A 15,509-nucleotide genomic window follows, 5' to 3' on the forward strand; every position below is an offset into this window, starting at 1 on the left:
CACCATGCCCGGCTAATTTTTTTTGTATTTTTAGTAGAGACACAGTTTCACCATGTTGGCCAGGCTGGTCTCAAACTCCTGACCTCAAGTGATCCACCCACGTCAGCCTCCCAAAGTGCTGGAATTACAAGTGTGAGCCATCCTGCCCAGCCTTCTTGGCCTATTGATCTGCCTATTCCTACACTAGTTCTACCTTATTTTTTATTTTTCTTCTTTAACTATTGGTAATACAAACCATTTGTGTGGTTCAAAATCCTAAGATTGTATTTTAGTTTACTTTAGTTTTTGAGACAGAGTCTCACTCTGTCACCCATGCTGGAGTGCAGTGGCATGACCTCAGCTCACTGCAAACTCCACCTCCTGGGTTCAAGTGATTCTCCTGCCTCAGCCTCCCTAGTAGCTAGGACTATAGGCGTATGCTGCCACATCTAGCTAATATTTTTATTTTTATTTTTTTAGCGATGGGGCCTTGCTGTATTGTCCAGGCTGGTCCGGAAGTCCTGGCCTCAAGGGATCCTCCTGCCTTGGCCTCCCAAAGTGCTGAGATTTTTCCCAAGATAGAGTTTCGCTCTTGTTGCCCAGGCTGGAGGGCAATGGCGCAATCTCGGCTCACTGCAACCTCCGCCTCCCGGATTCAAGCGATTCTCCTGCCTCAGCCTCCCGAGTAGCTGGGATTACAGGAACCAGCAACCAGGCCCAGCTGATTTTTTTGTATTTTTAGTAGAGATGGGTTTTCATCATGTTGGTCAGGTTGGTCTTGACCTCCTGACCTCAGGTGATCTGCCCGCCTCAGCCTCCCAAAGTGCTGGGATTACAGGTGTGAGCCACCGCACCTGGCCAGCAATGAAATCTTGATAGCACAAGAGCCAGGAAGCCAGGACAAGCGTCCTGGGACAAGGGATGTGCTCTGTTTTGGCACATGTGGCAGGGCTTCATCAGCTTCAGAGTCTAATAAGGGACAACTATGGACACGCAGGCAGACACTGCAGCCCCCGCACACCACCATGCAGGGTCTGGCGTAGCGCTGGGTGCACGCTGGACATGCTGAATGGAACTGGCTCCAGCTCCATGGAGAAAGGGCACCAAGATGACCCCAGGACATGGTGGCCTGGGCCTCTCTGAAGAGCAGTGTTGGCAGGAGACCTGGTTCCTGGCCAGTGGTGCATGGTCTGAGCACGTACCCCTGCATGCAGTCCACCCACACTCGGCCCAGCATCTCCAGAGACAGCCAACCCTCCTGTCCACTCCCACTTCATAGGCTTGAATTGTTTCCTTTTTAATGAGTTCTTTTCCATTCAAAGTTGCCTCGAATGGGTCCCAGCCTGATTACAGTGTGCCGACCTTGGGGTCAGCCATACGCCATGGGTTTCCTTGGTCCCTTTTCCCTCAACACACTCCAATGCATCCCAGCAACAGGCCCCGGACTTGGAAGCCTTCATGGAAACAACCTTGCTGGGCTATTTATTTATTTGTTTTTTGACACTGAGTCTCGCTCTTGTCACCCAGGCTGGAGTGCAATGGCGCAATCTTCGCTCATTGCAACCTCCGCCTCCCGGGTTTAAGTGATTCTCCTGCCTCAGCCACTCGAGTAGCTGGGATTACAGGCGCCCGCCACCATGCCCGGCTAATTTTTGTATTTTTAGTAGAAACAGGGTTTCGCCATGTTGGCCAGGCTGGTCTCGAACTCCTGACCTCAGGTGATCCGCCTGCCTCAGCCTTCCAAAGTGCTGGGATTACAGGTGTGAGCCACCGCTCCTGGCCCTTGGTGAGTGTTTGCTTTTTGCTTGTTTCTTTGCTTTCTTTTTTTGAGATGGTCTTTCTGTGTCACCCAGGCTGGAGTCAGTGATGCAGTCATAGCTCACTGCAGCCTCAATCTCCCACGCTGAATCAATCCTTCCACCTCAGCCTCCCAGGTAGCTGGGACTACAGGCATGTGCTACCACACTTGGCTAATTTTATAATTTTTTTTTTTGTAGAGACAGAGTTTTCTTCCGTTGGCCAAGTCTTGAACTCCTGGCCTCAAGCAATCCTCCTTCATTACAGGTGTAAGCCTCTGCACCCAAAGCACTAGGATCACAGGTATGAGCCACCACATTCAGCTAGTTTTTTCTTTTTTCTTTTTTTTTTTTTTTTTTTTTGATACGGAGTCTCGCTTTCTTGCCCAGGCTGGAGTGCAGTGGCGGGATTTCGGATCACTGCAAGCTCTCCTTCCCAGGTTCACGCCATTCTCCTGCCTCAGCCTCCTGAGTAGCTGGGACTACAGGCGCCAGCCACCATGCCCGGCTAATTTGTTGTATTTTTAGTAGAGATGGGGTTTCACCGTGTTAACCAGGATGGTCTCGATCTCCTGACCTCATGATCCACTCGCCTCGGCCTCCCAAAGTGCTGGGATTACAGGCGTGAGCCACCGCGCCTGGCCTTTTTTTTTTTTTTTTTTGAGACAGAGTTTCGCTGTTGTTGCCCAGGCTGGAATGCAATGGCACAATCTCAGCTCAGTGCAACCTCCACCTCCCGGGTTCAAACAATTCTCCTGCCTCATCCTCCCAAGTAGCTGGGATTACAGGTGTGTGCCACTACGCCTGGCTAATTATATATATATATATATATATATATATATATATATATTTAGACAGAATTTTGCTCTTGTTACCCAAGCTGGAGTGCAATGGCACGATCTGGGCTCACCGCAACCTCTGCCTCCCCAGTTCAAGCGATTCTCCTGCCTCAGCCTCCTGAGTAGCTGGGATTACAGGCATACACCACCACACCTGGCTAATTTTGTATTTTTAGTAGAGACAGGGTTTCCCTATGTTGGTCAGGCTGGTCTCGAACTCCCGACCTCAGATGATCTGCCCACCTCAGCCTCCAGTGCTGGGATTACAGGCGTGACCACCACACCCAGCCTAATTTTGTATTTTTCTAGAAGAGACGGGGTTTCACCATGTTGGCCAGGCTGGTGTCAAACTCCTGACCTCAAGTGATCCACCCGCCTCAGCCTCCCAAAGTGCTGGGATTACAGGCGTGAGCCCAATCCCAGCTAATTTTTTTATTTGTGTAGAGATGGGGTCTCCCTGTGTTACCCTGACTTGTCTCAAACCCCTTGTCTCAAGTGATCCTCCCACTTCAGCTTCCCAAAGTGCTGGGATTACATATGTGAGCCACCTCACCCAGCCTAAATATTTCTTTTTATTATTATTTTTTATTTTTATCACCCAGCCCAAAATGTCAGTAAATATTTCTATCGCTTGGCTCAGGGAAATGTTAAGAACGTAACAGTTGGCACAAGAAGTTCTCTTAATCATTCACGGAGTCATTCAGCAAATGTGATGGAGCCTTCACTACCCCTGCCCTTCCAGGGGCAGGTGACACAGTGGTCAAAAAGACGAACACTGTCCGGGCCCTTCTGTTTATATGGTTGGGGGTGGTGGTGGGATTTGTTTGCTTTTCACTGAAGTGTAATTTACACACAGTAAAATGCCAGTAAAGTCCCACCGGTTCCCAGCCTCAAGTGCATCCCCAGCTCGTGCAGAACCTTCAGGAAGGGTCAGAAGGTCTGGATGAGGAATTCTCCCTTTGCCAGCCCTTCTCCAGCCCACCCAGGCCTCCTAACCTTGAACTCATCCATGCGAACCTGCAGCTTCTCCACCGCCTTGTCCAAAGTGATGTAACGATCCTTCATTATCTCTATTTGGTTGCCCCAAATTCTCTCAAGTTCTTCCTCCTAAAAGGGGGAGACACAGACACCCCAGGCCTCTGCTTCTGAGGTTACCATGGCCGGGAAGGGACCTGAGGGAGGGTTGAGGCCAAGAAGAATGTACCAGACCAGGCTGGGCATGGTGGCTCATGCCTGCAATCCCAGCACTTTGGGAGGCCAAGATGGGTGGATCGACTGAGGTCAGGAGTTCGAGACCAGCCTGCCCAACATGGCGAAACCAGTCTCTACAAAAAATACAAAAATTAGCCAGGTGTGGTGGTGGGCCCCTGTAATCCCAGCTACTTGGGAGGCTGAGGCAGGAGAATTGCTTGAACCCAGGAGGCAGAGGTTGCAGTGAGCTGAGATCATGCCACTGCACTCCAGCCTGGATGACAGAGCAAGATTCCATCTCAAAAAAAAAAAAAAAAAAAAAAAAAAAAAAAAAAGGTATCAGACCAGGCATCTTCCACCTGCCATTTTTTTTTTTTTTTTTTTTTTTTTTTTTGAGACAGGACCTTGCTCTGTCACCCAGGTTGAAGTGCAGTGGCATGATCTTGGCTCATTTGCAGCCTCCATCTCCAGGCTCAAGTGATCCTCCCACCTCAGCCTCCCAAGTAGTTAGGACTATAGGGACACACCACCACACCTGGATAACTTTTGTATTTTTTCGTAGAGAAGGGATCTCACCATGTTGCCCAGGCTGGTCTTGAACTCCTGAGCTCAAGTGATCTGCCTGCCTCAGTCTCCTGAAGAGTTGGAATTACATGCATGAGTCACTGCACCAGCCCCACCTGCCATCTGAACAGCCACCTGAGACACAGAACCGTGCAGCCCCACACCTGCCAGGCCCCCCGCACCAGTGGATCCGCTTTGCAAGGTAGCAGCTGCATTTGCGGCCAGCTCGCTCCCCTCCAGCCTCTTTTGCTACACAATACAGCTGTGCCTGGGAGGGTGGCAGAGTCAAGGAGTCTTCCGTCAGCTCACCTCAAGCTGTCATTGCCTCAAAAGCCATTCGCTGGAGACACTAACCTTGAGCCTAGATTTCTGGAGGCTGCCAATCTTTTTCTGCAATATGTCCACTGTTCTCCCAAGGCTGGAAGGGCCTCCCATATTGGCTGAAAGCAGAGGACAGGGTGGCTGCTGAGGGCTCTGATGGAGGAAGATGTTTCTGTTGGGCTCTAGCTGCTTCTCTTACAGAACATCTCAGGCAGCACTGCTCAGTGGAAATGCACTGGGCCTTTCAGCTTGTGTTACCTTTTTATTTATTTCTTCATTATTTTTTAATTTATTTATTTTTTGAGATGGAGTCTCGCTCTGTCACCAGGCTGGAGTGCAGTGGTGCGATCTCAGCTCACTGCAACCTCCGCATCCCGGGTTCAAGCGATTCTCCTGCCTCAGCCTCCCGAGTAGCTGGGATTACAGGCATATGCCACCACGCCCAGCAAATTTCGTATTTTTAGTAGAGAAGGGGTTTCTCCATGTTGGTCGGGCTCATCTTGAACTCGCGGTCTCAGGTGATCCGCCCGCCTCAGCCTCCCAAAGTGCTGAGATTACAGGCGGGAGCCACCACGCCTGGCCACAAGAGTTTTTGAGAGTAATTCTGGCATGCCATTTTCCTCGTGCCAACTTTAGACCCTAACAGCCTCCCTGCCCTAAGATAAGACCTCATTGTACATTCAACAGAAAATAATAGACTCGTTAAGAGCCAAATGCTTTAGCCAAAGGAATGAATGGCTAATGGTGGAATGTAGATTTTGTTGTGGAGCCCAGTGAAGGACAGGACGTACTTCTCAAAGGCTACAGGGAGAGCCCCACTCCCTTGTGCGCTTCCCAGGGCCAGACCAGGCCTACCTAGATAACTCAAGCGCTGGTTCAGGTCAAAGGACAGCTGGGCAAATTCTTCCTTCAGGGAGTCGTGTTTGACAGGTATCTGGGCTATGTGGCTCATGGAACACCTGACAGCCCTCTTCTTGTCTTCAGGGCTCGTGGCCTGCTTGGCAGCCACCATGGCCTGGGACAGGGCTGTATCAGGACCGATGCTGGCAGCAGAGCAGGAGGGAGAGAGGATTTCGTAGATTTCGGAATCATCGCCCAAGACCTGGGATTCTGTGGCTCCCCGGGAAGGCCCTGCACCCAGGACATCTGCAAAGACCCCTAGGGGCCCAGCTGCAGCCGTGTCTGTTGCAATGGTGGCCATTTTGGTGGCTGGGGCGTCCTTGACAGACTGGGCAGCAACCTTGGCTGCCTGGGCAGCGGAGGATGCGGCGGCTGCGTAGGCTGCGGCGGCGGCGGCGGCGATGGCAGCGGTGGTTTTCAGCCGGTGAAGGGCAGACTGGGGAGCCTTAGGCTGTGCTTCCTTGGGGTCCCCATCCTTGCCAACTCTATCCTTGGGGGCCCCATCCTTGCCACCTCTATCTTTGGGGACCTCATCCTTGTGAGCTCTATCCTTGGGGGCCCCATCCTTGCCACCTCTATCCTGGGGGTCCACATCCTTGCCACCTCTATCTTTGGGGACCCCATCCTTGCGAGTTCTATCCTTGGGGGCCCCATCCTTGCGGGCCCTCTCCCGAAGGCCCCTCAGGCTGGGGACATCATTTTCCTCCCCCTGTACTTGGACAGCTGCGAGCTGGAGGGCTTCTCCCTGGTGAGACTGATACGGCTGCAGTGGTCGAGGCCACACTAAGCCAAACTCGGTGGCTGGTGGTGGGGCCCTGGAGGGTTGGGCCTGAGTTGGCCGCAGGACACCTAAGTCCCAAAAAGGCCAAGAGCCCACCCTGGGCCAGCCTTGGGGAAGAGGCCAGCGTCTGGGGAGTGCAGGCCAGCCACCCGGTGGTGGACGCTGGGCACCTGGGGCAGGCACAGGTCCAAGCACAGGCCAAGGTGCTGGCAAGGACCCAGGTGTCACACTGCGCCCTGGGACAGGCCCCAGAGTAGGCACAGGCTCCAGCTCCAGCCCCAGCTCCAGCCCTGGCACAGGTTCAGTCCCAGGTGCGGGCCCAGGTGCAAATTCAGTTGCGCGCCCAGGTGCAGACTCAGGCGTGAGGGCTGGAGGCTGCGCTGGCTCCTGGGCTCTGCTGAGTGAAACTGCTTGGGCAGATGAGCCTTCCAGGAGGAGCTCTGGGACCTCGTAATGCCACATGGTCTGCAGCAGCTGGGGGTTCTGGACGGGCTCGGAGACCTGGATGGCACGAGTAGCTTCAAGGTACTCGGTGGTCTGGACCAGGGCAGCCTCTGGGAGCTGCTGTACGGACTGCCACAGGTCCAGCTGTGATGATCCAATTTCCTGCAGAAGAGGGGGCAGAGGGGCTCGGCTGGCTTCCAGCCCCGCCTCCCACTCTCAGTCAGCCGCCCGCCTGCTTCCCAGCTTCCTGCTAACCTCCCCTTCTTTCCTCACTCACTGAGGTGAACATGGCATCATGGAGGCCACTCCAGAGCACCATGTCCTCGGTTTTGGGGATGGTTTTAAACTTATTCTGGAGAGAAGCCTGCAGGGTGGGGGTAGAAAAGGAGGGGTGTGAGCCTGGAGGGGGCAGTGTCCCCGAAACCTGCAAAGAAACCTTTCCAGCCTGTATTCTCCTCCTTGCCCTTCCCTACCCTCAGCACCCAGGACACGGGAGGTGGAGGGTCCTGGGGGGAGTGGGGAAAGACAGGGATGGTGGCCCTCACCACTTCCCGCTGCAGTGCAACCATCTTCCGGTTCTGTATTTTGAAGTCTTCAGCGAAGATATCCATTTTTTCTGGGTGTACCTGTCAAAGGAATTGAGTCTGTGGACTGGGGGTCCAGGTTCTGTCCCACCCCTGCCTTTTCCCGCCTTAGCTCTAGGTGACTAAGAGCTTGAGAAGGAAGAATGGGTTCCAAACCCAGTGTTTCCCAGGGAGTAGGAAAGGGTTCCATGGGCAAACAAGTTTGGGAAATGCTGGGCTTAAAAGCATGTCAGGCCAGGCACAGTGTCTCATGCCTGTAATCCCAGCACTTTGAGAGGTCACGGTGGGTGGATAACTTGAGGTCAGGAGTTCGATCGCAGCCTGGCCAACATGGTGAAACACCGCCTCTACTAAAAATACAAAAATTAGCTGGGCCTGATGGCATGCGCCTGTAATCCCAGCTATCAGGAGGCTGAGGAACCCGGGAGGCAGAGGTTGCAGTGAGCTGAGATGGCACCACTGCACTCCAGCCTGGGCAACAGATTGAGACTTTGTCTCAAAAATAAGTAAATAAATAAATAAATAAATAAAAAGCATTTCAACAGGTTTCTATACTGCAGGACTTCCCAGAGCCTTGAATGAGCCAAAGCACATTAAGAATCTCCAAGAGGGCCGGGCACAGTGGCTCACGCCTGTAATCCCAGCACTTTGGGATGCTGAGGTGGTTGGATCACAAGTTCAGGGGTTCGGGACCAGCCTGACCAATGTGGTGAAACCCCCATCTCCACTAAAAACACAAAAATTAGCCAGGCCTGGTGGCTCGCACCTGTAATCCCAGCTACTCAGGAGGCTGAGGCAGGAGAATCACTTGAACCCCGGAGGCAGAGGTTGCAGTGAGCTGTGATCGTGCCACTGCACTCCAGCCTGGTTGACAGAGCAAGGCTCTGTCTCAAAAACAAACAAACGAAAAAACACCTCCAAGAGACAGGCCAATAAGGCATTGTTTTTCTTTTCTTTTTTTTTTTTTTGAGATGGAGTCTCACTCTGTTGCCCAGGCTGGACTGCAGTGGCACGATCTTAGCTCACTGCAAGCTCCACCTCCTGGGTTCACGCCATTCTCCTGCCTCAGCCTTCTGAGTAACTGGTATCTGCCACCATATCCAGCTAATTTTTTTGTATTTTTAGTAGAGATGGGGTTTCACCGTGTTAGCGAGGATGGTCTCGATCTCCTGACCTTGTGATCCGCCCACCTCAGCCTCCCAAAATGCTGAGATTACAGGCATGAGCCACCACGGCCGCCCCCCAGCCCCACCTTTTTTTTTTTTTTTGAGACAGAGTCTTGCTCTGTCACCCAGGCTGGAGTGCAGTGGCACGATCTTGGCTCACTACAATCTCCGCCTCCTGGGTTCAAGTGATTCTCATGCCTCAGCCTCCCGAGTAGCTGGGGTTATAGGTGCCCGCAACCACACCCGGCTAATTTTTGTATTTTAGTAGAGACAGGGGTTTCACCATGTTGGCCAGGCTGGTCTCGAACTCCTGACCTCAGGTGGTCTGCCTGCCTTGGCTTCCCAAAGTGCTGGGATTACAGGCGTGAGACACCAGGCTCCGCTGAGAAGGCATTGTTTCTCTAACAGCTTTGTGTAAGGGGCCCTTCTGTGTAGCTCATGATGCAGCTTTTGACAGCGCTCTTTCTGCTCAGATGGGAGCCATCCAGCCCATGACTGAAGCTCCCACAGTTGCCATGATGATCAAATACAGGCCCTGATCTGTGAAGCCAGGAGGATACAGAAAATTACACTATTTGGGGGAAGTTGTTAAACCTGGGGGTGTGGAGAGCTGGCTTCAGACCCCAGCTGTGACTCATCAGTTGTGACAGGGACAGCTGCCTCGCGTCTCAGGGACTCCACATCCTTCTATGCATGGTAGGGTGTTAGAACATACTTGGCTGATGGTTTCTGGCTACAGAAGGAGTTGTACGCATGCCTGCACTATTATGATTATTCCACTTTCCATGTGGACAGAGCTTTCCAGAAGGGGAAGAGGTTTTCTTTTCGCTAAGTTGGTGGAATATAAGTCTGGTGTTGCCAAGACTTGGGGAGCACCTGCCTGAGAATGAAGCCAACTGGGAGGAAAGCTTCACTGAGAAATGTCACTATTGCTGGATGCAGTGGCTCACTCCTGTAATCCCGGCACTTTGGGAGGCCGAGGCGGGTGGATCACGAGGTCAGGAGATCGAGACCATCCTGGCTGACACAGTGAAACCCCTGTCTCTACTAAAAATACAAAAAAAATTAGCGGGGTGTGGTGGCGGGCGCCTGTAGTCCCAGCTACTCGGGAGGCTGAGGCAGGAGAATGGCGTGAACCCGGGAGATGAAGCTTGCAGTGAGCCGAGATCGCGCCACTGCACTCCAGGCTGGGCAACAGAGCAAGACTCCATCTCAAAAAAAAAAAAAAAAAAGAAATCTCAGTATTGTATGAGTACCTAGATCTGGCCATCCCTGGACCTTTTAGTAAATGAGACAATAAATCCCTTATTTTGCCTAATCCTGGATGAACTTGATTTCTGTCACTTATAACTAACGTTTTAACACACTGGGATAGAAAGCATGGAGGGGTTGGCCAGGTGTGGTGGCTCTCACCTGTAATCCCCGCACTTTGGGAGGCTGAGGTGGGTGGATCACAAGGTCAGAAGTTCAAGACCAGCCTGACCAACATGGTGAACCCGTCTCTACTAAAAATACAAAAATTAGCCAGGTGTGGTGGTGCGTGCCTGTAATCCCAGCTACTCGGGAAGCTCAGGCAGGAGAATCACTTGAACCCGGGAAGCAGAGGTTGCAGTGAGCCGAGATCGTGCCACTGCACTCCAGTCTGGGCAACAGAGTAAGACTGTGTCTTAAAAAAAAAAAAAAAAAAAAGAAAGAAAGAAAGCATGGAGTGGTCACAGAGAAGTCAGTGGCGCTGGCCAACTGGAGGGGCCACATGACCACGCCCTCACAGCTGCACTCTTGGCCTAACAGTAAGCTTCCTAGATTTTCCTCGTTGCTCCAACCCCCAGAGGCCTGAGCGATGCAGCTGGCATGGAGGATGTTGGGGGAGGACCTACCTTGTCAAGCATGTTCTTCAGCATGTCCACTTCCTTCCTGAGGGCTGTGATGGTGACCTGGAGCGCGTGAAGATCAGTGAGCAAGTCCTGCAGGGTCTGCATTGACTGCAAAAGAGGAGGAGAAAATGTGAAGCCAGGTATGGCTGGGGGAGAAGGTAAGTGAAGCGCAGAAGCTTTCTGATGATAGCCGTTGTTCCAGAGGTCCTCTTGGCTCTCTCAAGGCCTAGACTGGAACCTACAAGGGGGCCAGGAGATGCTACCAAAGTCAACAGCGCTCTGATCTCCAAGTGGCCTGGACGAGAAGGAGGCAACCCTGTATTTGAATATATCCAGTAACCAGGAGTTACTCATCATGAAGCATCTCATGCCCTTTCTTGTATGATAGATGTCAGCCAGGAAGGAAGCACAGCCCATCCCTGGGTAGGAGCCACTGGAGGATCAGGAGCAGGAGAGACAGGGTTGCATTTACTTTTTGTTTCTAAGATGGAGTCTCACTCTGTGGCCCAGGCTGGAGTGCAGTGGTGCGATCTCAGCTCACTGCAACCTCCACCTCCTGGGCTCAAGTGATTCTCCTTCCTCAGCCTCCCGAGTAGCTGGGACTGCAGGTGTGCATCACCATGCCCAGCTAATTTTTTGTTTTTTGTTTTTTTTTTTTTTGGTAGAGATGGGGTTTCACCACGTTGCTCAGGCTGGTCTCAAATTCCTGAGATCAAGCAATCTGCCCGTGTCAGCCTCCAAAAGTGCCACCGCACCCGGCCTGTATTTATGTTTTAAAGGATCTCTCAGGCTCCTGTGGAGCCTGGCTCTGGGAGGGCAAAAGGGGAAGCAGCCTGCCTGCAGAAATGATTGCTTGCTGTAGGGAGAAATCCTCACACATCTGGTGTCAGAAGTGTGTTGCGAGCTGGGCACGGTGGCTCATGCCTGTAATCCCAGCACTTTGGGAGGCCGAGGCAGGCAGAACATGAGGCCAGGAGTTCGAGATCAGTCTGGCCAACACGGTGAAACCCTGTTTCTACTAAAAATACAAAAAAAACTTAGCAGGGCCTGATGTTGCATGCCTGTAATCCCAGCTACTCGGGAGGATGGGGCAGGAGAATCACTTGAACCTGGGAGGCAGAGGCTGCAGTGAACCGAGATTACACCACTGCATTCCAGACTGGACAATGAAGTGAGTATCTCAAAAAAAAAAAAAAAAAAAAAAAAAGTGTGTTGTGAGAGTAGCATGAAAGAAACTGAGTTTTTTTCCACTCAGAGGGCCAATCTATCTGGAAGATACAATTATAAACATACATGCACTTAACAACAGAGCCCTTTATAAAATACATGAAGGAAACAGACAGAACTGAAAGTGTAACTGAAAAGCAAGTTGGTTGCTCGCTGCATTGCAGGGTTCAGTTACCATGAGTAAGGTCTGGTACCAAAAAGAAAGTGAATTTATTCTGAAGCTAGCTTGGGGAAGGGGCACAAAGCGCCCTGGCTTTAAACGTGACACTTCACTTCTAGAGCAGAAAGTGGGCACTTTTAAGACGTAGGGGATACAGCCAGCAAGGGCAGGGGTCTCCTTTTGAGCGTGATGTCTTATCTACTGGGCAGCTGAGTTGGCACCTTCCTGGGAAGAAATAAGTTGTAAAAGTGGCCATGGGCACACTTTCAACACGTCTTCCTGGTGAGAGTGAGCTCTCAGGCAACCCCTGGAGAGTGGAAGTTCCTAGGTGAAAGTCCTATAGGGCCATGCTTTGGTCTCTAAATCTGTCTCTTAACTCTCCAGGAGTTATGTGAACTTGCCCTGTAGGGAATGACTGCTGAAGGAGGAGTCAAAGACTATCTTTGCCTTTTTTTTGAGACAGAGTCTCACTCTGTCACCTAGGCAAACTTCACCTCCCAGGTTCAAGTGATTCTCCCACCTCAGCCTCCCCAGTAGCTGGGACTACAGGGGCACACCACCACACCCCACTAATGGGGTTTCACCATGTTGGCCAAGCTGATCTCGAACTCCTGACCTCAAGTGATCCACCCACCTCGGCCTCCCACAGTGCTGGGATTACAGGTATGAGCCAACTCAACAGGCCTCTCTTTGCATTTCTAAAGGGCTAAGTAGGAAGTGGGGAGCAGTGGGGAAGGAGAAAGGAAGAGAAAATAATTTTAAAAATAAACTATCTCTTAGAAAAATGGGGGTACTCGGTTGCAAAAGGAGAAATAGTTAATTCACAAGAGTCCGAGACTTCAATGTCCTATTTTCAGTAATGAATAGAATAACTAAGATAAGGAAGGTCTAGCACGGTGGCTCATGCCTGTAATCCCAGCACTTTGGGAGGCTGAGGCCGGTGGATCTCAAGGTCAGGAGTTTGAGACCAGCCTGGCCAACATGGTGAAACCCCATCTCTACCAAAAATATAAAAATTAGCCAGGTGTGGTAGTGTTTGCCTGTAATCCCAGCTACTTGGGAGGCAGAGGTGGGAGGATCAATTGAACCCGGGAGGCAGAGGTTGCAGCAAGCCAAGATCATGCCACTGCTCTCCAGCCTGTGTGACAGGGTAAGACTCCATCTCGAAAAAACAAAACCCAAGATAAAAAGAACAGTATCCCGGGTGCAGTGGCTCACATCTGTAATCCCAGCACTTTGGGAGACTGAAGCAGGTGGATCACCTGAGCCCAGGAGTTCGAAACAACCCTGGGCAACATAGCGTTCTCCCATCTCTACAAAAAAATACCAAAATTAGACAGGCGTGGTGGTGCATGCCTGTAGTCCCAGGTCCCTGGGAGGATGAGATAGGAGGATCACCCTAGCCCAGGAGGTTGAGGCTGAAGTGAGCTGTGATTGCACTACTGCCCTCTACCTTGGGTGACAGAGTGAGACCCTGTCTCAAAAAAAAAAAAAAAAAAAAAAAAAAGAAAAAGAAAAAGAAAAAGAAAAAAAGAACAGCAAGAGGCTGGGTTCACTGGCTTACACCTGTAATCCCAGCACTTTGGGTGGCTGCGGTGGAAGGATGGCTTGAGCCCAGGAGTGAGGGAGTGAGACCTCCCTCCCTCTATAATAAATATTTATTATATAATTAATAAATAACTATAATTATTTATATAAAATAAATAATTATATTTATTTCATAGTGACAAGGGAGACCCTGTCACTATAAAATAAATATAATTAACAAAACAAAAGGCCAGCAAGAAAAGAGAAGATTTGAACAATACTATAAACCAACTAGACATACCAGATATCTACCCACTCAACAATGGTAGAATACATATTATTCTCAAGTGCACATAGAACACTCTCCAGGGTAGACCATAAGGTAAGGCCATAAAACAAACCTTAACAAATTTCAAAAGGACTGAAATTACGCAAAATACATACTCTGACCACAATGGAATTAAATTAGAAAGCAACAGAAGAGGCCAGGTATGGTGGCTCATGCCTGTAATCCCAGCACTTTGGGAGCTTGAGGCAGGAGTATCATTTCAGCTCAGGAGTTCCAGACCAGCCTGGGCAACATAGTGAGATCCCGTCTCTATAATTCAAAAATAAATAAAAAAGTTCTTGGATTGCCAATGGCTCCCATAGACAGGTCTTAAAACCAAACAAACAAACAAAAAACAAAAACAGGTCGGGCGTGGTGGCTCACACCTGTAATCCCAGCACTTTGGGAGGCCGCAGCAGGCAGATCATGAAGTCAGGAGATCGAGACCATCCTGGCCAACATGGTGAAACCCCATCTCTACTAAAAATACAAAAATTAGCTGGGCATGGTGGTGTGTGCCTGTAGTCCCAGCTACTAGGGAGGCTGAGGCAGGAGAATTGCTTGAACCCAGGAGCAGAGGTTGTAGTGAGCCAAGGTCATGCCATTGCAGTCCATCCTGGTGACAGAGGAAGACTTTGTCTCAAAAACAAAAAACAAAAAACAACAGAAGAAACTATTGAAAATTCACAAACATGTAAAAATTTAAAAAAATTTTACTAAATAACAAATATGTCAAAGAAGAAATCACAATAGAAATATGCCAAAGAGGCTGGGCACGGTGGCTGATGCCTGTAATCCCAGCACTTTGGGAGGCCGAGGCGGGCGGATCATGAGATCAGGAGATTGAGACCATCCTGGATAACACAGTGAAACCCAGTCTCTACTAAAAATACAAAAAAATTAACCGGGCGTGGTGGCGGGCGCCTGTTGTCCCAGCTACTTGGGAGGCTGAGGCAGGAGAATGGCATGAACCCAGGAGGCGGAGCTTGCAGTGAGCCGAGATCGCACCACTGCACTCCAGCCTGGGCGACAGAGCGAGACTCCGTCTCAAAAAAAAAAAAAAAAAGAAATATGTCAAAGAAGAAATCACAATAGAAACATAAATTAGAAACTAGTTTGAAATGAGTTAAAATGAAAGCACAACACACCAGAACTTATGGGATGCAGCTAAAGTGGTGATTAGACACATAACACTTATTGTTGTAAGTGACTATATTAACAAACAAAGATCTTGAATCAATAACTTAACCTTCCACCTTAAGACACTGGAACAAAGAAAAAGCAAACTGAACCTAAAACAAATAGAAATAAGAAAATACCAAAGAGTATGGTGAAATTAATGAAATAGAGGATAAAAAAATAGTAGAGAAAAATCAATGAAACTAAACACTGGTTAATTAAAAAGGTCAACAAAATTGACAAACTTTTACCTAGAATGGCCAAGAATCAGACTCAAATTATTAGAATTAGAAATGAAAAAGAGGGTATTCTATCAACTCTACAGAAATAAAAAGGATTATAAAGAAATGCTATGAATAATTGCCTGTGGACAAATTATATAATTTAGGTGAAATGGACAAATTCCTAGAAAGTCATTAAAACTGACTCAAGAAGAAATAGACAATCTGAATAAACGTAAAACAAGTGAAGAGATTAAAGTCATAATAAAAAGTACCTTTTGTGCTTCAAAAGACACCAGCAAGAAAATGAAAATACAACCCACGAAATGGGAGAAAAACTCATTTTGCAAATCACATATCTGACCCAGTATATGCAGAATATATATAGAACTCTTACAACTCGATGATACAAATAACCCAATTAAAAA

The 15,509-nt window shown here is 49.7% G+C and overlaps 1 protein-coding gene across 1 annotated transcript in view; it reads right to left on the bottom strand.

Annotated features, from left to right (window-relative positions):
• The window catches only part of C18H16orf96 (chromosome 18 C16orf96 homolog), a 42,939-nt gene that overhangs the window by 16,886 nt on the left and 10,544 nt on the right, over positions 1-15,509 (bottom strand). Inside the window, 6 exon segments of the mRNA XM_004091274.3 lie at positions 3,611-3,721; positions 4,724-4,809; positions 5,546-6,977; positions 7,093-7,179; positions 7,361-7,441; positions 10,443-10,547. Coding sequence (XP_004091322.2) covers positions 3,611-3,721; positions 4,724-4,809; positions 5,546-6,977; positions 7,093-7,179; positions 7,361-7,441; positions 10,443-10,547 — 1,902 coding nt within the window.

The sequence above is a fragment of the Nomascus leucogenys genome, chromosome 18, assembly GCF_006542625.1.
Source record: "Nomascus leucogenys isolate Asia chromosome 18, Asia_NLE_v1, whole genome shotgun sequence".
In the NCBI taxonomy this organism is placed as follows: Eukaryota; Metazoa; Chordata; class Mammalia; order Primates; family Hylobatidae; genus Nomascus; species Nomascus leucogenys.